Here is a 27,340-nt window from a genome sequence, read left to right on the forward strand (position 1 = left end):
TAATTTGTGTGGTGTTGTAAGATTAAAAACTTAAAAATTAGGCTGGGCAAAGAACTTATATGAATGTTGTAGTTTTTCGTTTGATAAAACTAAACAATAATATTAGACATTCAGTAATACTGTACAAAACGAGGTGATACCACTTGTACCATCGATAGAACATTTAGTTTTTGTTGATTGTGGGACGAGACGTGACTGACTAATGGTGGCGTGCCGGACAAGGGATCCTCGAGCACGTTTTTATGCCATCACCGCCATAAAATACAATACAAATAAAGCTTCGCACTTTGTAACCGTGATTGTGTTACAGTAGTCGAATCATATTATTCAGTTACAGTAGCCCAAGAGTTGTGGGCGGTTGTTGTTAACTAGCTACCTTGCCTGTAGCCTTTAAGCTGAAAATATGATATAAGTAGTTCTGATAACCCTTATGTATATAAGGTTTATGTATATTATAAATATATTTTAGGTTTAGCATAGGAAGTAGTGTCGCGTGCTGGCCAATATCGGAACTATAATTTATTACATTCGCAAATGACTCGAAAACTAATAGCTTGTTGTTATAAGAATGAAATATTGCGGTAATCTTTGAGTTATTATTATAAAAAATTAAAAAAACTTTAAAACATTCTTCAATGTTGAAACTTAGCACATTTCTTCTCTGTCACATCTTTAACTCATATTTTAGTTGCAAATGTGTTGTCAACATGTTAAATTAGTTTCATGTTGTTCAATGAAAATCAACACGATTTTGTATTTGCACTCTCTATACAGCATGTAATCGAAACCCGGATTTTAGTGTCATAATTCTGAAAAATCACCGCTGACCTACCAAGAATGCCGCTTTCATCGGCTGTTCATTGAGATTTATTGTAATTTTCGAAAGTCTTGAACTCTGTTCCATAAACAGTTATACATATTAGCACAAGTATATTTTATTTTATTTATTATAATGTATACATGTAATTTCCAACACAAACGATCGTGCAGTCAAGAAAATCATTTCTTCAGTAATTAAATTTTATCATTTTTCAGTGACACCGATTATTATCAAGAAATCAGAAAAATCACTGAACTTCGCCAGTAATATCAAAGATTGATTAAAATATTCAATGTTTAGTGATTAAAAATTACAAAATAATAATTTAAAATTTCCTTTTCACTGACCAAGCTATCATGGTGTGTGTGTGTGAATTAATAAATTTTTCTTACTGTAGCTACTAGTTTTCAACATGATTGTAAATGGCCCACATTAGGATTGCGATAAGTTTACGGACTTACAACGCCATAATCCTGGGTTCGATTATCCCCTAGTGGACAGAGCACAAACAGCCTCAAGTGTAGTTTTGCTTTAAATCAATCACTGCATTCTACAAGTGCCTGTATTAAAGGTTAGTTAGTTAACCATTAGATTCCATCTAGGAACATAGGGCCGCAATCGCTTGCGGATTCTTCAACAAGTATTTAAGTGAGTAGGTTGTTAGCCCACTGCACCGAGCCGTCCCTAATTTAGCAGTGTAATACTAGAGGGAAGGCAGCTAGTCATCACCACTCACCGCCAACTCTTGGGCTACTCTTTTACCAACGAAAAGTGGGATTGACCGTCACGTTAAAACGCCCCCACGGCTGGGAGGGCGAGCATGTTTGGCGCGACGCGGGCGCGAACCCGCGACCCTCGGATTACGAGTCGCACGCCTTACACGCTAGGCCATGCCAGGCCGTTAAAGGTTAGTACTATGGTGATATTGTTTTACGTAATTAAAAATATTAGTTTTGGTCGAAATTAAAGGTCGTTAAAAAGATTCATATGTTATTTCACTCTATAATCTATTTTCTACTGCATTCTCCTACACAAAGAATTTGTAGAAACATATATATATATATATATATAATGCTTTACAGGTTTTGTAAGATAACAAATTAAGGCATATTAGATCACATGGTCACGAAAAACGAATTTTATGTTTCGGTTTATGGTGATGACATGTACCGAGAAAAGAACGCTTCGCAAGTAAAATAGTGTTTCGAAAGATCCACGGTTATAGACGTTCGGCTCCTAAAACTTTTAGAGTTTCAAAGTAAGTTTACATGGTGAAATAAATTGAATAAAGCTATTTTTTTATATGCAAATGTTCGAACCTAAAACGCAAGACTGTAAGACTAGTTCGCAACTGGCGTTGAAATATTTTAATGGTAGCAAAAAATCGAATTTTGTATAAAAAAAAAAAACGTCTTTGAAAGCTATTGATCACACTATAACTTCAGTACATTCAGATATAGTGAGTGGAAGGTACACTACTGGAAACTCAGGCATTTCTCTTATTTTCCCTAGAAATCTCCATCACACAGCCTAAGCAATAGCAACTTAACAAGTTTAAAAAAAAACAAAAACACCATGGTCAATAAAAAGCATGAGACAAAGGGAAACTATTGTTCAATAAGTTTTTATTCATACTTGAGGCAACACGTATCCAGTTATAAAATGTATATTTATGTCTGTAACTGCATCGTAATACGACTTCAGACGACGTGTTATAAGTTGTCATTATAGTGTCTCGACTGTTAAATGACTTGTATGTATATATATATGAAGCGCTTTACCGTGGAACACATTGAATAGCACAAAAATAAAAGAAAAACACATCAACATCTGTTACATGTTTTAAATCGTTTTCGTAAGGTTTCGAACCACTTTTTTGATTTTACGAAACAACTTATGTAAGCGTGATCAAACTTACGCAGAGCAAGGTTAACATGCTTGCGATAAAATGAACATATGTGTACCCTGCACACAAGCAATATATGCAGGCCTATAACCTTTTGTTAAAAATCCTAAATAATAAAACACAGAATATTTTCGCTTTTTTAAATTTTAGGCTTAATATTTACCGTTTTCACTGTTTTGCTTAGTGTTAACCTATAATTCAGAAAAACAGGAAACTAGGGTTTATTGTTTCCTAAATAAATTATCGTTAGGTGCTTAAATGAAAGTACAGTTTTCAATCATAGTAATAACAACTTAATAATCCCAGCTTGCTCAGCGATTTGCTTAAGGGTTTGTAACGCTAATTCTGGCGGGATTCTGTACTCATGGTGAGTATAATAAAGATAGATTATTGTGTAGCTTTGTACTTAACAACAAACAAACAATGTTGAGCTTAGAAAGCAAAATTATATATAGCTGAATGTCTCTGTTACTTGTTTGCACCTTGTTTGTATGTGGAAAAACAAAAAACATAATAGTTATATTATGATATATTTAACTCGCATTTTATATGTAAAAATGAAAACTACATTCATGTAAATCATGATGCACGCATCGCATAATTTTAACTTTCTATTTTTAAATATTTATTTGAACTAAAATATTCACTTAGAATACATATGAACGTAAAAAAGACCTTTCAAACACGTTTTACCCAATATACTGTAAAGTTATTTCTCTTTAAATGGACTTACTAACATAATTCACGAATATTAAACAAGTTATGGACACGTGTTTGACTTCGTGCTAACTACAAACACTAATCTCCGCTGTGTAACAAGGGTAGAAATCAATTTCAATTATTACGGTCGTTGAGCGCGTAAAACTTAACGTTGTATGGTCACGTGAGCACTTTTCTCCGACACACAATTTATTCTCGAAATTCTTTAAGTCTTGTACATTCCACAAGGTTCTTTTTCCTTCGAGTTTTCAAGCTGACTTTAAAAGTTTTTATCATCGGCTGACTAAAGAAGATTGAATTTTCTCTACGTCGTTGTCGCTTTCCATTCTAAAAAACGTCATCCTATTCCAGATGGTGTTTTTCAGTGTCATCGTGTTTTCAGTGTTTTTTTACCCTACTGGACAGCATTTATGTAGCAAAACCAATTGTTTGTTTTCGTTAATGAATCAAACTCTGTTAAGAGGTTGACCACTGATTTTAGAGGACGGAACACAAGGAACCGATAGGAATGACAAAACATAGGTTTTGTACTGTTTACATAAGTAACGTTTAGACAGACTTTTGACCGTTATCGTCCAAATGTGACGAGTTTTGGTGCTGGAGAAAGGTTCATTAAGCAGAAGTCATGGGTGAGAAAAGACGGTCCTGAAATACATTCTCACACATCTTGATTTGAAATCTGAAATGGACAAATTAAGACGAATGTCTCTGGAAAACAATTAAAGTTACAAAGTGTAAGGTGCATTCTAGGAAGACTTGTATTGTGATAGTTAAAGTTACAAAGTGTAAGGTGCATTCTAGGAAGACTTGTATTGTGATAGTTAAAGTTACAAAGTGTAAGGTGCATTCTAGGGAGACTTGTATTGTAATAGTTAAAGTTACGAAGTGTAAGGTGCATTCTAGGAAGACTTGTATTGTAATAGTTAAAGTTACAAAGTGTAAGGTGCATTCTAGGGAGACTTGTATTGTGATAGTTAAAGTTACGAAGTGTAAGGTGCATTCTAGGAAGACTTGTATTGTAATAGTTAAAGTTACAAAGTGTAAGGTGCATTCTAGGAAGACTTGTATTGTAATAGTTAAAGTTACGAAGTGTAAGATGCATTCTAGGAAGACTTGTATTGTAATAGTTAAAGTCACGCTGTTCTGTTGGATTCAGATAAGAAAATTTGCAAATTTGTTATTTTTTTATTCCGTTATTTTTTCACGTTTGTCGCTAAACGTAAAATTGACTATTATGTATCACAGATCAAAAGCAATGTTATTAAGACATATTATTGTTATTTTTTGTTACTAGCTATAATGTAGATATGAAAACCACTGAAGATAATATGGGTAAACTGTAATAGTGACCCGAAATCGATTTACTAAGTTTACAAATCAGTGTTTAGTACAATCTGGTTATACAGTTTCGTCATGTCAATAAGGGATTGTATAATTCAGAAGTAATAACTATCATTGACACTCCCAGAACATTTTGTTAAGAATGGTATTCATTGCGAAGTTTAATATATTAAAGTTCCAGAAAACAGAGCTGACCTCTAATTATCTCATATTATATAAGCCCTAATCAACTAAAGCTTACCTAAATAACAATTAATACTTATCGAAGGTCTTTCTTGGATCACGTTTAAAGATTCATAATGGTTTGTTTGCTGTCAAGCACGAAGCTACACAATGGGCTACTTATCCTCTTTCCACCACGAAACTTGATTTCTGGCGTTATAAGCTCGCAGACAGACAGCTGTGCCACTGGGGAGTGATTCATAATGGAAGGTTTCATGTACTGTGTGGTACACGAAATTTCCACAGGGTTTTAAACTTGGTAAATAAAGTGGTAAAATATTTTAAATCTCCGAGAGATAAGGTTCAAATGTGCGTTTCCAAATATCTTTTATGGTATATTTTATGATATAAATAGTTAACAATATCGATAGTAAAATACATGGTGTTAAATAGAATCTACCTTTATGTGTAGAGAAAGCCAAGATTTTATTAGAGTATTGACAGTAGGGAAAGATGTATTCTTAGACTGTTGTGTTTATATACTTATCTCTAAGATATTGTAAAGTGTTCTATCTTTTGACTAATTCTTTTGCATTATTTAGTAAAAATAATACCAAACGCAGTCTATAATGATGTGTGTTTTTCTTATATTAAAGCCACATCGGGCTATCTGCAGAGTCCACCGAGGGGAATCGAACTCCTCATTTTAGCGTTGTAAATCCGTAGACTTACCGGTCTCTAATGATAACAAATTGGTGTATTTCTTCTATAACGTTTATACATGTTGCGTTCGGTAAATTTAAATACATCAGAAGATTTCTTGTAAATGGTATGCCTAATTCACTTACTGTTTTCTTTTTGTTTGGAATAAAGCACAAACCTACATATGGGCTATCTGTGCTCTGGCCCACGACGGGTATCGAAACCCTGTTTCTAGCGGTTGGAGATTACAGAAATACCTTATAAACTTATATAATTACACAGCTGAGTGCTTGAACATACACAATTAATGTCGCTGTTAACATTGATATGAATTACTCATTTAGTTACCTTTAATTTCTCAACTAACTTATGTAATGGATTTAACATCATACATTTATTTTAGTACTTACGTTTTATTCAGTATACTTTTTTATGCAAGTGATATATATTGTTGGATGTGTATAGTGCAAGTCTTGCCTGTTCTCTAAATTTGTAGAAGATTCTCGAGAGTATGAATCAACAATATTTGTTTTACGAAAACGCTAGCATGTTTCCGAATATTGTTGAAAATTCCAGGATCTCGCGTGATTGGTATATAAAACAGACGCGCTGAGAAACATTTATTATTACTGGTCAGCTACAGTCGGTATACTATAAGCCTTGGAAGCTATAATCGTGATTAACGCTTATTAATCGGAAAACTACAGAATTTGACTTAGGTTTTCTACAGATTTCGAACATTATAAACCGTTTACCTTCAGTGAATTAACTTCAGACGCTTGTATTTATACGAGGACATTAGATATTGTCGCCGGTGTACAGGTGTATCAACAAAGAATTAATGAACGTCGATAAAAGATTCAGTTCCACAACAGATGTAAGATTAAGTAGTGTTGCTGAGTTTGTAAACCTTTTGTGTATAAGCCATCATTTGTAATAATTATTATTAAGAGTAATAACCGGTATATTAAATGTATTGTTTTTGTATATGAAAATATATTAGTGTTAAGATAGAAAATTGTGTAGCAGTCTCGTTGGCAAATATAAATTTAATACATATCGAAATTCAGTTAACTTCTAAATTCAGATTAAAATTTCCGGCTATTTGAAATCTAATACGTAGAGTACGTAACATATATCGGAAACTCATCTGAAATACATTATAATACGTAACACTTCTCATTCATTACTAACCACTCATCGCTGACTGGCTACTCATACTTATAAATAATGCGCATCTGGATATTGCCCGAAATTACTAGATCGTTGACGTATCGAAATGGCGTGATTCCTCTATCAAATATATACAATAAAATATTTAAAATGTAATTATTTTCGATTATTTGGTAAAACTTATACCAAATTCAGTTCACGTAATAGTAACCAATTAATTTATTTCTTCTCTAACGTTTTTCAGGCTACGTTCGCTTTGAAACAAGTTGTAGGCCTAAGTTCAAATATAACTTTTCAATACAAACGTTTCGCGAAAGGTATGCCAAATTCTTCGAGTGACTAAATAAACCCGCTAACTTTCACAATTGACAATAATATGAATCTGATTACTCGTGTTTTAGATTCTGTTTGAAATTACTAGATGCTCTCGTCAGCAAATATCGATATTAAACCATTAAAAATTTAAATATTTACATCCTTAACCATAGCATGAATATCTTGGTTTGAATACTCCGCTATTATATTTTTCGGTCCACAAAAGGACTAAAAAAAAGGTAAATGTAAATAATAAAACCTTTCAATAGAAGGCAATTTATTACCTTATAATGTCTGATGAATTATCGAATTTCTTTCGTTATTTGTAAATGTACTAAATGAAAAAACCAAAGTAATACTTGAAGCTGCCTTATCTCTAGGTAACCTTGATAACTATCATTTTTTATTCACTAAAGTTTGTAATGTTTGTGTATCATAGGATAACTTCATTGATGTGTGATATTATACAGTATTTCATAAGAACACTTCATTCTTGAGTAATAATATGGAGTATTTCATAACTTCATTCTTGTGTGATATTATAGAGTATTTTATAACTTCATTCTTGTGTGATATTATAGAGTATTTTATAACTTTATTCTTGTGTGATATAGAGTATTTCATAACTTCATTCTTGTGTGATATTATAGAGTATTTTATAACTTCATTCTTGTGTGATATTATAGAGTATTTTATAACTTCATTCTTGTGTGATATTATAGAGTATTTTATAACTTCATTCTTGTGTGATATTATAGAGTATTTTATAACTTCATTCTTATGTGATATTATAGAGTATTTTATAACTTTATTCTTATGTGATATAGAGTATTTCATAACTTCATTCTTGTGTGATATTATGGAGTATTTTATAACTTCATTCTTATGTGATATAGAGTATTTCATAACTTCATTCTTGTGTGATATAGAGTATTTCATAACTTCATTCTTGTGTGATATTATTGTGTGTTTTATAAATTTCTTATTCGTCAGTGAAAGAACGCCCTTTTGTATGATACTGTAGGATTTTCACAAATTAATATTCCAACCACCGAGAGCTGACAGTCTCTTAACAATGGTTAGGAATTCACATTTATAGCGTAAATAGGTATTAATAAAGGAAATCATTTTGTCAATCAGTGATGAATAGCATGAAATTAAATAACTGAGAAATAAAATATTGTTGTAGTGTGCCCCATTACTATTCTGCCAATGACCAGGTTGTTAGAATGGTTGACTCAGTCTGAAGGTTGCGGGTTGGAATCACAACCACACTAAATATAATCGTCATTTCATCCCTGGGGGCGTTATAATGGTCAAACCCACTATACGTTGGTAAAACAAGTAGCTTAATGGTTGGTGGTGGGTTGTAATGAGTAGCTAGCTGCCTGCTATCTGCACTTCAACTGCTCAGTTAGGGACGACTAGCACAGATCGCCCTCGTATAGTTTTGTGCGAAATTAGAAAACAAACAAACAATACCCCCCTACGCACATACACTCCATCGCACAGCAGCAGGGCTGTGGAGACGTAGCGCGTTACGTAACTGTTTCCTTAACAATGTCTAAAGGATATTGCACTCTTGTGCACGCTGACTTTAGTGTGAAGAGGTCTTTACCAGTGTTTTAACCAAGTAATTTGTTTCTCTCCGTTAGAAGTGCTTTAACCAAGTATTTTGTTTCTCTCCGTCTCACAGGCTACTGACTCAAGGTAAGTGCAACCACTCGCTGACACCCAGCAGCGTCAGAGAGATGTTTCCTGAACAGTCCGTAGATGCTGTAATCTATGTGGTTGTGAGTATAACAATATATTATTACTGTTACAGCTGACCACAAAGAACACATGTCGAAACAGTAGTGTTGAATTATTAAAACTTTTTTATCATTTTTCAAGTAAAACGACACTAGTTGTAAAAATCTAAAACACGATATTTATGTTGTCGCATAGGAAAAGAAACATCAGTTACATTGGAGCAGCAAAGAAATTTTTGTAAACAAATTAATATCTATTCAGTGAGTTTGTTTGTTTTAAGAAAAGCCACATTCAGGTCACGTGCTATGCCCACCGCGGGAATCTAACACAATGAGACGAAATAACAAAGAATTTCCTTTTTCTTTGCTAAAGTATATTTTTAAAATAAAAATAACGATCCACTAGTGTAAACATTTAATTAAAGTTTCTCTTTTAGTCTAGAGGGCGTTATAATTTGACCATCAATCCCACAATCCTTCAGTAAAGAGTAACTCAAGAGTTGGTGGTAATTGCTGCCTGTCAGTTATCTTCTTCAAGGTCGCCTGTTCAAAATTAGGAACAGCGTCAGTTAGCCTTTGTAACTTTGCCATAAACAAAGACACTATTAATTACAGATGTATATTAAACCCTCATAATATAATTCAATTCAACTTATGTTTACGTAAAGGTTTTATTTTTATCTTGACAGTATATGATAGAAATAAATAAAATTGAAAACGAACAGAATTTTCTAATGCTGAACAGAAATCACGTGCCGTTCCCTTATGACTTGGCTATACTAATGCTGAACAGAAATCACGTGCCGTTCCCTTATGACTTGGTTATACTAATGCCGAACAGAAATCACGCGCCGTTCCCTTATGACTTGGTTATACTAATGCTGAACAGAAATCACGCGCCGTTCCCTTATGACTTGGTTATACTAATGCTGAACAGAAATCACGTGCCGTTCCCTTATGACTTGGTTATACTGATGCTGAACAGAAATCACGCGCCGTTCCCTTATAACTTGGTTATACTAATGCTGAACAGAAATCACGTGCCGTTCCCTTATGACTTGGTTATACTAATGCTGAACAGAAATCACGCGCCGTTCCCTTATGACTTGGTTATACTAATGCTGAACAGAAATCACGTGCCGTTCCCTTATGACTTGGTTATACTAATGCTGAACAGAAATCACGCGCCGTTCCCTTATGACTTGGTTATACTAATGCTGAACAGAAATCACGTGCCGTTCCCTTATGACTTGGTTATACTAATGCTGAACAGAAATCACGTGCCGTTCCCTTATGACTTGGTTATACTAATGCTGAACAGAAATCACGCGCCGTTCCCTTATGACTTGGTTATACTAATGCTGAACAGAAATCACGTGCCGTTCCCTTATGACTTGGTTATACTGATGTTGAACAGAAATCACGCGCCGTTCCCTTATGACTTGGTTATACTGATGTTGAACAGAAATCACGAGCCGTTCCCTTATGACTTGGTTATACTGATGCTGAACAGAAATCACGCGCCGTTCCCTTATGACTTGGTTGCACTGAAAGAACACAAACGGATTTACAATTACAGATCTGGTCTGTTTCTTCTTTACTTTCAGATAATATGTCAATAAAACGTTTGTAAATTATCACCGAAATAGTGAATATATTTTAAAATACTTTTCAAAAATATTACTTTAAAAAATAATAATTGTTAAAAATGGTCAATTCCAATAGCCTGTATGAACTTCTTGAGATACATTTAAGTTTATAGTTATATGAAGTACGCATGACCGGAAGTACAAGAAACGTGAAGTGTTTATTTCTTACCATACCCCTAATTACGTAGCTACCTGACGGTTTTGTTTTCTCAAATAGCTATTCATTGAGATGGCCCTAACTGTTCCAGGCGTTCTAAAGAAATCAAAATGTCGTTACTTTAGCATCATATTAATGTAGAAAATGTGTTTAATTATTTTTTCTTCAAGTCATATGTCGTTAGTTACATTTACTGGATGTTATAAGTTTCGAGACGTTATTTCAAACACATCAGTAAACCCTAACTAATTAATATTTCTAATCACCAGATGTCGTTTCAGGACGTTTGTTATGTTTCAGGTCGTTGTCGTCTTCTACACCGCCATCATAGTAATTCTAGTTGGGACAAATTTGCACCGTTTCCATCGGTCACGTTGCGGTTTTGTTAACGAAGACGGACAGAGGCAGAAGAGACTTCAAAGTATCGTTCTCTTCGACGACAACGGTGGCGGATTCAAGACATGCTCAAAACTTGACACCCACGGATTGACGTCGGTGTGAATCCGTAGAAACATTAAAATACGAAAGAAACCAAAATGTTGCGAATAACATGTCCACTTTAGATGTGAAGACGAAAATGGTTTGGTTGAATCCATAACCTCACTTATGTGAATAAAAAAAATTCTTTACTCGATAGGGTAAGGTCGTATTGGGTTCAAAGTTCATTCTTATTGGTACCGTAAAAGTGTAATAAACTATTCAGTAGTCACTGTTTGCACATCTTGTTTTGTAAACAGAACATGCGAAGTAATAACAAGCTTATGTTTATATCTTAGTGGTACTGAAATAGTAGGCCCGGCATGGCCAGGTGGTTAAAGCGCTCGACTCGTAATCTGCGGCTCGCGGATTCGAATTCCTATCACACCACACATATTTTCTATGTTATTTTAATCTGATCACAAGACTACATTACTGGTAACAACAGCAGACTGTAGATCATATTATATATATTTTATTTATTTATTGGGCATTTTCCCTCTTGAGATTGACCATTCTAGTTGGTCACGACAATTTATCGTCACGAAGAACTTTAATCTGATCAACACAAAGGGCTTGTATGTTGAACGGTCAGGTCGAACGAGCGTTGAGGTTTAGAGAAAAGTGTGCCCAGTTTCGAACTAGTGACCAGAAGTACGTTAAGTAAAATTAGTGACCCTATGTTTTTTGTTCTATTCTTTGAAGTGGATTTATTGGCATACATACTGAAATTATTGAACACGTGCAAAGACATTAAGTTTCTAACCTTGGACCCTCCAATACGGTACACGAAAGCATAGAAGGTTATAGGATTTTGTTTCCTTGGCATGTAGTTTAATTCTAAAATATATTCTGCTTTCTAATATCTACAACTCTTGCAGAATATTGTTCTGCCTGTCACTCCAGACTGGAAAAGTCTACATTACAATGGCTCTTGACATGGTATTAAGAGTTAGTTAAGAGAGACTTTCCGAGTTTACACCGTCGTAGCCTTACCGTCTGCGGTGCTATACCACTGATGGAACGAGTCTTGTCTGTTGTTTGTAATTAATAACATAATTTCTTGAAACAATTAAATGTTTGAAGTTCACAAGTAATCATTATCTTCAAACGAGAACGGTTATAGGGTTTATAATTCTGACGTTTCTTCTTCCTCTGTCGGTGAAACGGTTGACGTGTGTACGTGACTTTAAGAAACTCTGAGATTAATCATCTGTTAATGTAATCATTGATATTAATGTCGTATAATTAAACTATCTCGTGTGTTTGCTTTTAGTTCAGTTTTTTTCTTTAACAGTTAGTTATATAGTTAAATTTCAAATTAATCTAATGGTTGGCATACTTAAACCTTACCTTGGACCAAATCGACTTAAAGCACACACACTCCGAACGATATCTTGTTACCGAAGGTTTAGTAAAATGTGTATTCAATCATTCCTGATGTGAACTAGGAGGTTTTGAGGCCATGAATGTGATATAAGAGTGGCAGCAAGACGAGGGTAGACCAAGAGCTGGCGGTGGGTCCTGTTGATTAGACTTTCCTCTGTCTGTAAAGTCCTTATGTAGCTTTGAGTTACAATGATAAAACTATCAAATAATAGAGAACGCGCTGGTCTCGCGGGTTCACCGCTGGGATATCGGTAAGTCTAATGATTTATAACGCTAAAATCAGGGGTTCGATGCCCCTATCTGGACACAACAGATAACGTGATATGACCTTGCTATAAGAAAAGAACACACACACTTTCCTCGAGGATTTCTTTTTCAAATTAAAATGTGAATGCAGCAACAGTCAAAATGAGTAAAGTTGAGATGCCGTAGAAACACGAAAGAAATATTTTAAGATTTGAGCTTGTATCTAAGCCCATTGTGCGAGACAGAATCCAAGGGTTTTTAACATCTAGAAACACAGCAATGATTACCATTAAAACCACATATATATTTTCAGTTAACTCAAGTGATTTATATAATTAGTCTGTGCTTAGGAGCTGCGTTTTAAATGGTCGAAATTACCTTAATGTATTCTAGATAACACACTAACCTAGTGGAAATCACATTTTCCACGAGTTTAGAATTATGTAAACTGATGTGACGAAATACGGGTGAGTTGAATAACATGATATGCATTCTATCTCACAAATAACTGTTATATTATCAGATTTTCACTCTGACGGATAATCGCCGGTAATCTAAGTAGTTTCTACTTAGATAACTGATATAGTAGAGAGATCGAAAGGTGAGCTACTTAAATAACTGATATAGTAGAGATATCGAAAGGTGAGCTACTTAGATAACTGATATAGTAGAGAGATTGAAAGGTGAGCTACTTAGATAACTGATATAGTAGAGAGATTGAAAGGTGAGCTACTTAGATAACTGATATAGTAGAGAGATTGAAAGGTGAGCTACTTAGATAACTGATATAGTAGAGATATCGAAAGGTGAGCTACTTAGATAACTGATATAGTAGAGAGGTTGAAAGGTGAGCTACTTAAATAACTGATATAGTAGAGAGGTTGAAAGGTGAGCTACTTAGATAACTGATATAGTAGAGAGATTGAAAGGTGAGCTACTTAGATAACTGATATAGTAGAGATATCGAAAGGTGAGCTACTTAGATAACTGATATAGTAGAGATATCGAAAGGTGAGCTACTTAGATAACTGATATAGTAGAGATATCGAAAGGTGAGCTACTTAGATAACTGATATAGTAGAGAGGTTGAAAGGTGAGCTACTTAGATAACTGATATAGTAGAGAGATTGAAAGGTGAGCTACTTAAATAACTGATATAGTAGAGAGGTTGAAAGGTGAGCTACTTAAATAACTGATATAGTAGAGAGGTTGAAAGGTGAGCTACTTAGATAACTGATATAGTAGAGAGATTGAAAGGTGAGCTACTTAAATAACTGATATAATAGAGAGGTTGAAAGGTGAGCTACTTAAATAACTGATATAGTAGAGAGGTTGAAAGGCGAGCTACTTAAATAACTGATATAGTAGAGAGGTTGAAAGGTGAGCTACTTAGATAACTGATATAGTAGAGAGATTGAAAGGTGAGCTACTTAAATAACTGATATAGTAGAGAGGTTGAAAGGCGAGCTACTTAAATAACTGATATAGTAGAGAGATTGAAAGGTGAGCTACTTAAATAAATGATATAGTAGAGAGGTTGAAAGGTGAGCTACTTAAATAACTGATATAGTAGAGAGGTTGAAAGGCGAGCTACTTAAATAGCTGATATAGTAGAGAGGTTGAAAGGTGAGCTACTTAGATAACTGATATAGTAGAGAGGTTGAAAGGTGAGCTACTTAAATAACTGATATAGTAGAGAGGTTGAAAGGTGAGCTACTTAAATAACTGATATATTAGAGAGATTGAAAGGTGAGCTACTTAGATAACTGATACAGTAGAGAGGTTGAAAGGTGAGCTACTTAGATAACTGATATAGTAGAGAGATCGAAAGGTAGGGTGCTGTTTGATTGACAGGATTGTTGATTCGACCTTTACCAGGTATGACCTTTTGAAAAGTTCCTCATGAATATGTCTGTAGCGTCGAGAGGGGAAGTGAGGGGGTAGACTGCGTGTGAATGTTTTATAGCAAAACTATCGATTAAACCCCTGAATGTTGTAAATCCGAAGATTTACCCCAGCCGTTCGGGGAAACGTGTGGTTGGTATTCTTTGGTAGATTGTTTAGGCAGAGTATTCACAATGAAACTTTCTAGAATGGACGGCAACTGCCTGTTGTGAAGACACAAGTGTAGAGGACGAAGTTTCAAAAGTCTTCTGATCAGTGTGTATGTAGGTGTTGTCGTTCTTTCATAGTATCCTGGTGGGTTGTGGAGAGCCTGTTATGATTTGTTGGATTATCACTGTTTCTGATTGGAGGAGAGATTTCCTGTAGATTCAACCAATGGCAGCCACAAGTTATTCACCTCTAATCCGGAATCTCTGTTTAATGAAGGTTTAATAGTGTTAATATAAAATGATTTATTGATTTTTCTTGTCTTCCAGAATTTGTCTGTGTCGATGATTCTAGTTTTCTCACAGTTTATTCTGTGTCCAGTTGACTTCACGTGCTCTGCAATGGCTAAATGTTGTGTTTTCATTGTACTATATTTATGTTCTTTTATTCTTGTCACAAGTTTTCTTCCCGTTTCTCCAATGTATATATCGTTGTAGGAACACGGAATTTCATAGACGACGTTTTTGAGATTATCTTTGGTAGCTCACTGTTGCCGTCCATTCCACAAAGTTTCATCATGAAACAATCTATCAAAGAATACCTAACGAGCTGTTATGGACCAGCCTCTATCAAGGAGATCAACAACAAGGACCTTATAAAGGTCACGCGCTGCTCTAATCACGCGACCTTCCTGCTACGCTGCACAGATTCCAACGTCATCTCAAACTTTCTGAGACTCAAAGAAACTACTTTCACCAGAACTACTAAGATAGAAAATGTCCTTGACAATACCAGCAGACACCTCCTGAGACTGCATACATAACAGAGACGGAAGAAGCGCCATCTAACGAACACAACTGGAATATAGTATACTGAGCTTCAACAACTTCTCTCCACAAACATTAGAGCATTAGATATCCTAAACCTCTACATCAAACGCTATACAACCAACCTAGAAAACATCAAGAAGAAACAAGTTAAAAAATTCAACGGACTGATCAAGACGGATAATCCAACGCCTAAAAACATAGTTCACAATTACAGTTAGACCTTGTAACGAAAATAAAATCCTTAACCTATGTCTAAACTTCGCCATCCAACCTAGAACAATTCCAACTATTGATATAGCTGCAACCTTAGAATCTGCTGCTTCCCGAACTCTATGGCTAAACAATTCCGACATCAAACTTACAGCATATTCAGGAAGGCCATGAAACCAAAACCAAACTTTACTAAGCAGCGCACTGAACCGTCTAAAACGAGACAATAACATCAAGATTCTACCAGCAGACAAAGGACATAGTCATCCTAGACGTCAACAATTATTACACGAAGATCAAACAGTTACTAGACAAACACCAATACAAAAAGATCACCAAATGATCCTACAGAGAAGATAGAGAGACTCATCAATAGAACGCTGAACAAACTAAAGAAACAAGGCTTAATCAACGAAAAACTAACCAAAGACGTATGATCTAAGGAAAGTTTTTCCTCTCAGTTCTACGGAATACCGAAGGTACACAAACCTAATATACCTCTAAGACTTCAGTGCCCAAAACTCACCTTGCTGTCAACTGGCTACTTTCCTAGTACCTATCTTATGTCCACTACGAGAAAACACCAAACATCACATTCAAAACTCGACAGATTTCATAGGACAAGTCAGAAAGCTACACATCAAATCCCAGAATGTTGTGGTCAGTTTTGACGTGACAGACCTATTTACCAATGTTCCAACTTCAGAAACTCTTCACATCACCAGACAACAACTGCTGAATGACAACTCTCTACCACACAGACCACATATGAAAATAGACGCCATAATGGAACTAACCTATTTCCAATACAATGATGAATTCTACAAACAAACAGATGGTCTAGTCATGGGATCACCACTCTCTCCAATCCTAGCAGACATTTTTATAAAAGACTTTCAAGAAAGAGCTCTTTCATCCAAACCAATAAAACCAAGTTTCTGCAGGCGATATGTCGACACCTTCGTTACTCGGTCCCACAGTCATGAAAACAGCTTTCTTAGAACATCTCAATTCCGTAGACAAAAGAATCCACTTCACTATGGAAATAGAGGAACAAAACAGTCTACTGTTTCCTGACATACTCATCAGTAAACAAGCAAGACAAATAACAACAACTGTATACAGAAAACCCACCCACACGGACAGATACCTAAATTTCCAGTCCTATATATCATCCAACCTCAATAAAACGTGGTAAAATCCAATGCCTAAACAAGAGAGCAGAAAACATTTGCTATAAGACATCTATTGAGGCAGAACGTCAAAAGATCATAGAGAGTTTTAAACAGAATGGTTACACTTCCTTCTTCATCAAAAAAACTCCTTGAAGACCACGACAGAAAGAAAAGATCAGGAAGTTACCACCACTACCACCATTTACCTGCAACATTTCAGTGAAAAACTCAAACTCATAGCGAAGAAATTTAACATAGAAGTCTGGTGGTAATCCTACAATACCTTAAGGTACCATTCTGGTGCAAAACAAACAGCGCCATGGAAGAAATGTAATTTTGTTATCCATGACTCTTTGTTACCCTGAAGATGACTTAAGGTCGAAATGTTGATGTGTACTTTATTTTAATTAAATTTTTAATACCGGCCGCCTTTAGGATACACAATGTTGTTGTCACTATTTCTCCTGAAATTGATATATTTATGTTTGGAGTTAAGGGTATTTAGAATAAATGTATTCGAATTTGGGTTTAAGATAAATTAGCAGCAACATAAAGTCTAGTTTTGGGGTGTAAAAGGATAGAACATGTATGTTACATATTATTACTTGTTGAATACAGAACTTACATTGTCTGGAAAAAACTTTGTGGTATTTTTCCAGTAGAAACGAACATTTCGTCTGCCTAGATTTGAGATTTGAGACTAGTAAATGGATTATATATCCAGAGGGAAAACTTGGAAGAAACACCCAATAGAGTTTTAATATGTGTATTTGTAATTAAGCACAAAACTACACAATGTGTTATCTACACTACACATTACACTTTCTGTCGTTGTAAGTACAAGGACTGTGGGGCTGTGTTGTTGTACTAATTTAAATATCTTTATGTTTTTGTGATGAGAGTAACAAAAATCATTAGTAGCGAGGCTTAAGACAAAATGGCCGCACATAGTAAAGTGTTTGTTACTCATAGCTGAGACTATTTATTATTAATTGTAATTATTATTAAATAAATTTTAGCAGCTATTCTGGTACAAATTTTGTGAGTGACCAAAGTCGTTGACGACTTTCCTTTTTAATTCACGTTACTTATATTACAAAGTTATGTGAACAACAACTGGTATATTGTGAACTACATGAATCTTTTCTGAATCAGGTTGAAGATAAGTTTATTTTTTGGATTTCGCGGAAAGCTACACGAGGGCTATCTACGCTAGCCGTCCCTAATTTTGCAGTGTAAGACTAAAAGGAAGGTAGCTAGTCATCACCACCCACAGTCAACCTTTCGACTCCTCTTTTATCAAAGTATAGTGGGATTGACTGTAATATTATAACGCCCTCACTGCTGAAAGGGCGAACGTGGTTGGGGCGACGGGGATTCGAACCCACGACCCTCGGATTACGGGTCGAACGCCTTATCCCACCTGGCCATGCCGGGTAGCTTCAGTGGCTATCATACGGAGTTTAGGGTTTGATCGAACTGTGTTATCCTGAAGAAAACGGTTGAAGAGTTTTAATTCGAGCAAGTATGGCTTTTTGTCACCTTACAGCAGCATGGAAACGTGGTTAAGGTTTGTTCGGCCGCTGCCATCGGGAGGGCTTGCAAAATCCACGGAGAAAACGGCTCGACAGAGCTCAAGAAAGGTAACAGCGTTACCTTGTTCTGTGTAGATTATAGATCTGGATTTTTCTCCTTCAAAGCCTGGAGACATTTCAAATTCCAGATATTGCAAGGAGGTAAAAATATATATATATAAACCAAACATGTATCTCTCATTCTCAGGGTGTGTATTAAAACTAAGATTACTGGCTCAACTTAAAGAAAGAAGGGAAATCTAACGTCTATCTTCAGCCTTAGTTCACTGACAGATAAAGTCTGCTAGAAAAGGAAAACAACTAATAACAAACAAAGAACGTGTATTTCGTATTTGACAATAATTAGATTTGCTGCTGTGAACAAACGAAGTAAAGAGAAAACCCTTCTTAAGAAACAAAACAAAGTAAAATTATGGTTCTAACTACAGTTTGCTTAATACTATTCGTGCCCGGCACGGCCAGGTGGGTTAAGGCGTTCGTCTCGTAATCCGAGGGTCGCGGGTTCGAATCCTCGTCGCACCAAACATGCTCGCCCTTTCAGCTGTGGGGGCGTTATAATGTCACGGTCAATCCCACTATTCGTTGGTGAAAGAGTAGCTCGAGAGTTGGCGATAGGTGGTGATGACTAACTGCTTTCCCTTTAGTCTTACATTGCTAAATTAGGGACAGCTAGCGCAGATAGTCCTTGTGTAGTTTTGCGCGAAATTCAACAACAAACACCATTTGCTATCGCCACTATCCTCTGAACACAATAAACGTGTCTTGCCGTGTGACTTGTTTACTCCTCACTATCCTCTGAACACAATAAACGTGTCTTGTCGTGTGACTTGTTTACTCCTCACAATCCTCTGAACACAATAAACGTGTCTTGCTGTGTGACTTGTTTACTCGCCACTATCCTCTGAACACAATAAACGTGTCTTGCCGTGTGACGTGTTTACTCGCCACTATTCTCTGAACACAATAAACGTGTCTTGCTGTGTGACTTGTTTACTCGCCACTATTCTCTGAACACAATAAACGTGTCTTGCCGTGTGACTTGTTTACTCCTCACTATCCTCTGAACACAATAAACGTGTCTTGTCGTGTGACTTGTTTACTCCTCACTATCCTCTGAACACAATAAACGTGTCTTGCTGTGTGACTTGTTTACTCCTCACTATCCTCTGAACACAATAAACGTGTCTTGTCGTGTGACTTGTTTACTCCTCACTATCCTCTGAACACAATAAACGTGTCTTGCTGTGTGACTTGTTTACTCGCCACTATCCTCTGAACACAATAAACGTGTCTTTCCGTGTGACGTGTTTACTCGCCACTATTCTCTGAACACAATAAACGTGTCTTGCCGTGTGACGTGTTTACTCGCCACTATTCTCTGAACACAATAAACGTGTCTTGCTGTGTGACTTGTTTACTCGCCACTATTCTCTGAACACAATAAACGTGTCTTGCCGTGTGACTTGTTTACTCCTCACTATCCTCTGAACACAATAAACGTGTCTTGTCGTGTGACTTGTTTACTCCTCACTATCCTCTGAACACAATAAACGTGTCTTGCTGTGTGACTTGTTTACTCGCCACTATCCTCTGAACACAATAAACGTGTCTTGCTGTGTGACTTGTTTACTCGCCACTATCCTCTGAACACAATAAACGTGTCTTGCTGTGTGACTTGTTTACTCGCCACTATTCTCTGAACACAATAAACGTGTCTTGTCGTGTGACTTGTTTACTCCTCACTATCCTCTGAACACAATAAACGTGTCTTGCTGTGTGACTTGTTTACTCGCCACTATCCTCTGAACACAATAAACGTGTCTTGCCGTGTGACGTGTTTACTCGCCACTATCCTCTGAACACAATAAACGTGTCTTGCTGTGTGACTTGTTTACTCGCCACTATTCTCTGAACACAATAAACGTGTCTTGCTGTGTGACTTGTTTACTCGCCACTATTCTTTGAACACAATAAACGTGTCTTGCTTGTGTGACTTGTTTACTCGCCACTATCCTCTGAACACAATAAACGTGTCTTGCTTGTGTGACTTGTTTACTCGCCACTATCCTCTGAACACAATAAACGTGTCTTGCCGTGTGACTTGTTTACTCGCCACTATCCTCTGAACACAATAAACGTGTCTTGCCATGTGACGTGTTTACTCGCCACTATCCTCTGAACACAATAAACGTGTCTTGCCGTGTGACGTGTTTACTCGCCACTATTCTCTGAACACAATAAACGTGTCTTGCCGTGTGACGTGTTTACTCGCCACTATTCTCTGAACACAATAAACGTGTCTTGCTGTGTGACTTGTTTACATATTTAAGGTGAAACACGAAAAAATAACATTTATCTGCCTTCTTCTCATTCATTTAAATCTCTCAGTATTCGAGTTGTATGTAAAAGAAAAGAAAAGTTAGACAATAATAAAATAAGCCGGGCAGAAGGGCAGAATGACATAAGCTACGACGAAAACAAAGAATGCAGCATGTTTTTAAAATACTCGGAACATGATACACGTTGATGTGTCGTGTGGCCAAAACAACATGCTAGAGGACAAACTATGTCTGATACCTTCTATGTTTCAACTGTGGTAATCCAAACTATGGCATACTTTAAAGAAAAATTGATCATTTTTAGTTTTTGTCATTTGTATCGAAAACAAATTTACTGAATTTTATCAAATTCTCCTAATTAAAGAGCGTTCAGCGTCACGCGATATTATCTTAAGCAATTAGTATAAATAGAGATGCTTGATACGACTGTATCTATTGCATGAGGTAATGACAAGAAACTGTTAATTTAAATTCCATGGCGTTACTATACAGAAAGTTATTGACACTGTTTTAGAGAGAAAAAAGACACCATATATACTCTTCAAAACAAGAAACGCAAAAGGGATATTTTTGTTATTTTAAAGAGAAATATATGTAATAACGTTACAAGCTCAGAGTATGTGATGTTACACGTGTTAAGGCACTGATTGTCAGACCAAAATGACAATAAAAGTTGTGCACTTTGAAAACGGAAGAAAACATCGGATTTTTCGCCAAAACGCATTCGTGTCCAATAAATTTGTTTGAGAGATCTGCATGTTCTGCAAGTGCAACATGTGCAAAATCCCTATAAAAGTGACGGGTTCTCGGTTTCCATAGCTAAGTGTTAAGCCACCGACACGCAATATAGTTACGCCAAGACTGACTGAAGCACAACGCAACAACGCCATTGGTCGCTTGGAAGCAGGCGAATCTCGATCAGATGTTGCCAGAGCTGTGAATGTCCACCCAAGCACCATCACAAGGCTATGGAATCGTCACCAACAACATGGATCAACTCGTGACCGTCCACGATCTGGCAGACCTCGTGTGACCACGCTCGCACAAGATCGCAACATCCGGTTACGTCACCTTTGGGATAGGACCACCACTGCGACGTCTACTGCCTCAACCATACCAGGGCTGCGTAGGAGTTCCGATCAGACCGTACGCAACCGTCTACGAGATTCTTAGGCTCCATGTGCAACCCATCATGGTGAACGTCAACGACGTTTTTCAACATGACAACGACCGTCCTCACACAGCCCGACTCACCACTGTTTTCTTGAGACACCACAACATCAACGTTCTTCCCTGGCCCTCCAGATCACCAGATTTAAACCCCATCGAACATCTTTGGGACGAGTTTGACCGACGTCTGCGACGGCGACAACCTCAACCGCAGACTCTACCTCAACTTGCAACAGCTTTGCAGGCTGAGTGGACAGCCATTCCACAGGATGTGATTCGTCATCTCATCGCTTCCATGGGCAGGAGATGCCAAGCGGTTATTGATGCTCACGGGGGGCATACTCGTTATTTACGTTGAGTGACGTTAAACTTCACCTAGTGAGCGTGGACTTCGCCTTTGCAGACTTTGGATGTTCAGCAGTGAATGTGCAAAGTTTCACACATGTCATACAGAACTACCCGGAATAAACTTGTTAACAATTTGTCTCATATTTTGCCTTTTACGTTTCTTTTTTTGAAGAGTATATTTTAAACAATCTGGTTTGGTTCTGTAAAATATAGGTCTGTTCCTAAAGCTAATGTGAGTTGCTATCGAGTATCAGTTTCTTATTTGGTGTGTTTTTTAGTGTGTATTGACAAAAAGTCACGATATGTAATCAAAAACACCTTAGGTGTGAAAGAAAGGCTTAGCTAAAAAGGAATTAAATTTAGCACATGGCTTAAAAGAATGAAACCAAATTTGGCGACCAAACTGGTGGCTATATTTATAGAGTCCATAAGAATGTTTAGAGCAAATATTCATTAATTAATTAGCTAGAACGTTATTTCAAACTTGAAGCATGACGGTAGGTAAAATAAAAAATGTAGTTACCAGTTTTATTTCATTCTTTTATGTCGCACACAATCCTTTTTGGGGGGCATCCTTTATAAAACCTAAGGTGTTTTTTATGTTTCTTAGAAATATAATACAAGCGTATTTTTCAGGGCAATTTAAAGGCTGAGAAACAAGACTTTTACAGATTTCTGAAAGAAAAGAAAAACGTTCGCAAGTAATAAGAAGTCCTCATGGAACACAATTTACTGAACCCAACGAAAATACCATATTTTATTACGACTGAATCAATTTCTAAGTGTGGTAATCTTCGATACAAGAAGGAAACATTACGCACGTGACGAAAGAAACTACGTGATCAAGATAAAATTTCATTTGGTAGCCGTAAAACAAAACAGAATACAATACTGCTTATTGCACTTAGTGTGACGTGAAGTGTGGGTTCGTGCTCAAAACAAAGGAAAGGAGAAAAGTTATTTTGTCATTAAAACCAAAACATAAAATAGAAAAAGAAAATTAACAACATCTGTGCAGGTCGAGTAACGTAAAAACGTTCCAGCTGAACATAAATGTTAATAAGTCAGTTTTAGCCTAATATAAGGCCTAGCACCATTCATTCCATTACTTATTATCAGGTTGATAACAAAAAGTATTAATAGTTACTGAATTTTTGGAAATTATGATAGTATTATTTTAGATATTATGGACATAAATGTTTGGAAACCTATTTTGCAAAGGTAGAGGGCGAAATATGTTGGCTAATAAGGTGAGCTATTTAGGTCGTTTGCGTGTCTATCTGTTTAATTGGTTAATCAAATTTATCATAGAAACGAAACTATTACTACAGAATCTTTGAAAACCACGAAAATCTATATTATTATTCTGAATAAAGAATTTCAGCCGGGTACTAAAATTTTTTTTGGCTAATTTACGGGACATAACAGGTTGATTAATTATATAAATACAGTATCTTTGAGCAGGTGATAAGATAAATACATTTTTATTATAACTCTTTAGTCCTCGTAATGGCGCTTTAGGTCACTGCTTGAACGTGCAGAGATTGGCCAAAAAGGCATCTTGTCCTCTCTATTAGAGTTGTATTATGTGATACATTTAAACTTGTTGCGTTTTGTAAACTATTATAATCAAGTAGTCAACAGAAACGTTAGAGACTATTTACAAAGAATGTAATCAGTAGAGCTGTTATAGACTACATGTGGTCAACAGAAGTGTTATAAACTACAGATAAGACATGCAGTCAAGAAAAATGTTATAAACTACAGATAAGACATGTAGTCAACAGAACTGTTATAAACTACAGATAAGACATGTAGTCAACAGAACTGTTATAAACTACAGATAAGACATGTAGTCAACATAACTGTTATAAACTACAGATAAGACATGTAGTCAACAGAAATGTTATAAACTACAGATAAGATATGTAGTCAACAGAAATGTTATAAGCTATAGATAAGACATGTAGTCAACAGAAGTGTTATAGACTATTGATAAAAAATGTAGTCAACAGATGTCTTATAGAATATAGATAAGGCAGCCAATCAACAGATCTGTTGTAGAATATAAGCAAGGAAGCTAGTCAACAGATTTATTGCAGATTATAAGTAAGGAAGCCAGTCAACAGATCTGTTGTAGAATATAGAGAATATAGATAAGGCAACTAGTGAACAGATCTGTTGCAGAATATAGTTAAGGCAGCTAGTTAACAGATCTGTTGTAGAATATAAGTAAAGCAGCCAGTCAACAGATCTGTTGTAGAATATAGATAAGGCAACTAGCGAACAGATCTGTTGCAGAATATAGTTAAGGCAGCTAGTCAACAGATCTGTTATAGAATATAAGTAAAGCAGCTAGTCAACAGATCTGTTGTAGAATATAGATAAGGCAACTAGTGAATAGATCTCTTGCAGAATATAGTTAAGGCAGCTAGTTAACAGATCTGTTATAGAATATAAGTAAAGCAGCTAGTCAACAGATCTGTTATAGAATATAAGTAAAACAGCTAGTCAACAGATCTGTTGTAGAATATAGATAAGACAGCTAGTCAATAGATTTGTTCTTGGGTTACTTAAGCTGTGTAGTGGGATTTCAAAGGCACTCTTGTAACGCATCCATGGCACATTGTCTGGAGCACGATCCTTTGACTCTCGGACTTACAGGACTGTTACATTAACATACACTTATCTAATATTGTTAGAAAATAAATTAGTTGTAAGGTTAAAAAGTTGGATGCTGCCATTCCGAACGTTAAGTATGTGGAAACCATTTTAAAACATGAAAAAGGAACTCAATGTAGAGGGCAATTGTGGTGAGTCACCAACGTATTCCACTAGTCAGTGTGAACAAACCTTTTAATTATTTTTTTAAATTAAAATCTTATGAATATAACCACTTTTAATTTGTTTTGTCTTTTTCGAACAAATTATATGCCCTGGCTTAAATGTCTCTCTTGGGGAACTCGACATAAAAAGTTAGAAACCACTGAAATGGACTTGTGCTTTTTAAGGCCCCATCTAGTGTTAGAAAATCGCATCAAAAGTTCACTTTCAATAAAACATCAACATAGTAAACAAATACAGTAAAAAGAGAAATTAAGCACGTATCAAAATACCCGAATAATATTAAAATACAGACGATATGAATTTTACTAACAGGTTACACATGTATTTTCGTATTTCCCTGTATATATTTTTTCATTTCGTTAATTTGTTTTTCTAACATTTCAGTGAATTATTCTACACATCACTGAATTCATTTCATATGGTAATACATTTATTGTGTTCTATCAGTAAACATAAATAATTTAATTTATATGGTAATACATTTATTGTGTTCTATCAGTAAACATAAATGATTTAATTTATATGATAATACATTAATTGTGTTCTATCAGTAAACATAAATGATTTAATTTATATGGTAATACATTAATTGTGTTCTATCAGTAAACATAAATAATTTAATTATACAAAACTTTACTAAAAATCATCACATATATAAAAGTTGCAGTAGTGTATAAATTCTTATCTTCCAAATCATTCATCTTATCCTAATAATACGAAATACAATTACTATACAGGGGAACATTAAAAGTTACAATTTCACCAGACTGTTTTCTTATCTCTACTTACCATACATAATAATAATAATATATTTCTTCTGGTTGAGAGCTTCCATCATTATTAAGAATATGAGTTATTATATCTAACAAAGAAAATAATCATACTTAATAACAACAATTAACTTCTCAAACAATAAAAATCACTGAGCCTATGAATGGAAATCACCATGTTCATAAATGGGAACCATCTTCACATTAAAACTGAAATTACGTTTTCCAATGTGAATCAGAGTCACTGAAAAAATGCATCCAGTGGCTCAACTATAAACATGAACGCTTATAACGCTAACCACTAATTTAGGATACCTGTTATGAACACAATAGAAGATATTTTATTGTGTTACGTAACATATCTTATAACAGACGAGTCTAAGATTTATTATATTACGTACGTTACGTATTACGATTTCAAATAACAGGAAATTTGAATTTATATTTAGGAGTTAATTTATTGTTAATACGTATCAGATTTATAGAAACAACAATACAATATATAATAACAGTTATTACAAGTATATGGGGCACGTACAAGAGTTTTATAAATATACAAACAATACTGAGCATTCTATCTGATCCAGAACTAAATATTTTATTGATGGCCCGAGTCCACGACTAACTAATTAATTCTGTATTGAGATTATTACACTTCGCTTAAGTTTGTTTGTTTTAGAATTTCACACAAAGCTACTCGAGGGCTATCTGTGCTAGCCGTCCCTAATTTAGCAGTGTAAGACTAGAGGGAAGGCAGCTAGTCATCACCGCCAACTCTTGGGCTACTCTTCTACCAACAAATAGTGGTATTGACCGTCACATTATAACGCCCCCACGGCTGAAAGGGCGAGCACCTTTGGCGCGACCGCGATGCGAACTCGCGACCCTCAGATTACGAGTCGCACGCCTTAACACGCTTGGCCATGCCGGGCTCGCTTCGCTTAAGCTAGCTAGCTGTTGTTTCATTATTCGCCTCACACCGCTTACAAGTCCACTTTATATCGAGGAAGGTATTTCATGTCGTCGTGGAACATTAATGTTCGAAGTAATTCATGATGTTGAACTGTTTGAAATGTACAAAATCTATAATGTTCCTGGTCTAATTCTGTAGTTTTTGATTAACAGACGTTAATCACAATTATAGCTTCCTAGGTCTATAGCATACTGACTGTAGCTGACCAATAATTACGTAACAT

At 35.6% G+C, this 27,340-nt stretch overlaps 1 protein-coding gene across 1 annotated transcript in view; it reads left to right on the forward strand.

The window, feature by feature from the left end:
• LOC143248220 (uncharacterized) overlaps window positions 1-11,328 on the forward strand; it is a 35,071-nt gene extending 23,743 nt beyond the window's left edge. Inside the window, exons 3-4 of the mRNA XM_076496651.1 lie at window positions 8,836-8,932; window positions 10,997-11,328. Coding sequence (XP_076352766.1) covers window positions 8,836-8,932; window positions 10,997-11,197 — 298 coding nt within the window. The 3' untranslated portion in view covers window positions 11,198-11,328. The remainder of the gene's footprint in view (window positions 1-8,835; window positions 8,933-10,996) is intronic.
• The last annotated feature ends 16,012 nt before the right edge of the window (window positions 11,329-27,340 follow it).

This window comes from Tachypleus tridentatus, chromosome 4, assembly GCF_004210375.1.
Source record: "Tachypleus tridentatus isolate NWPU-2018 chromosome 4, ASM421037v1, whole genome shotgun sequence".
Taxonomy (NCBI): Eukaryota; Metazoa; Arthropoda; class Merostomata; order Xiphosura; family Limulidae; genus Tachypleus; species Tachypleus tridentatus.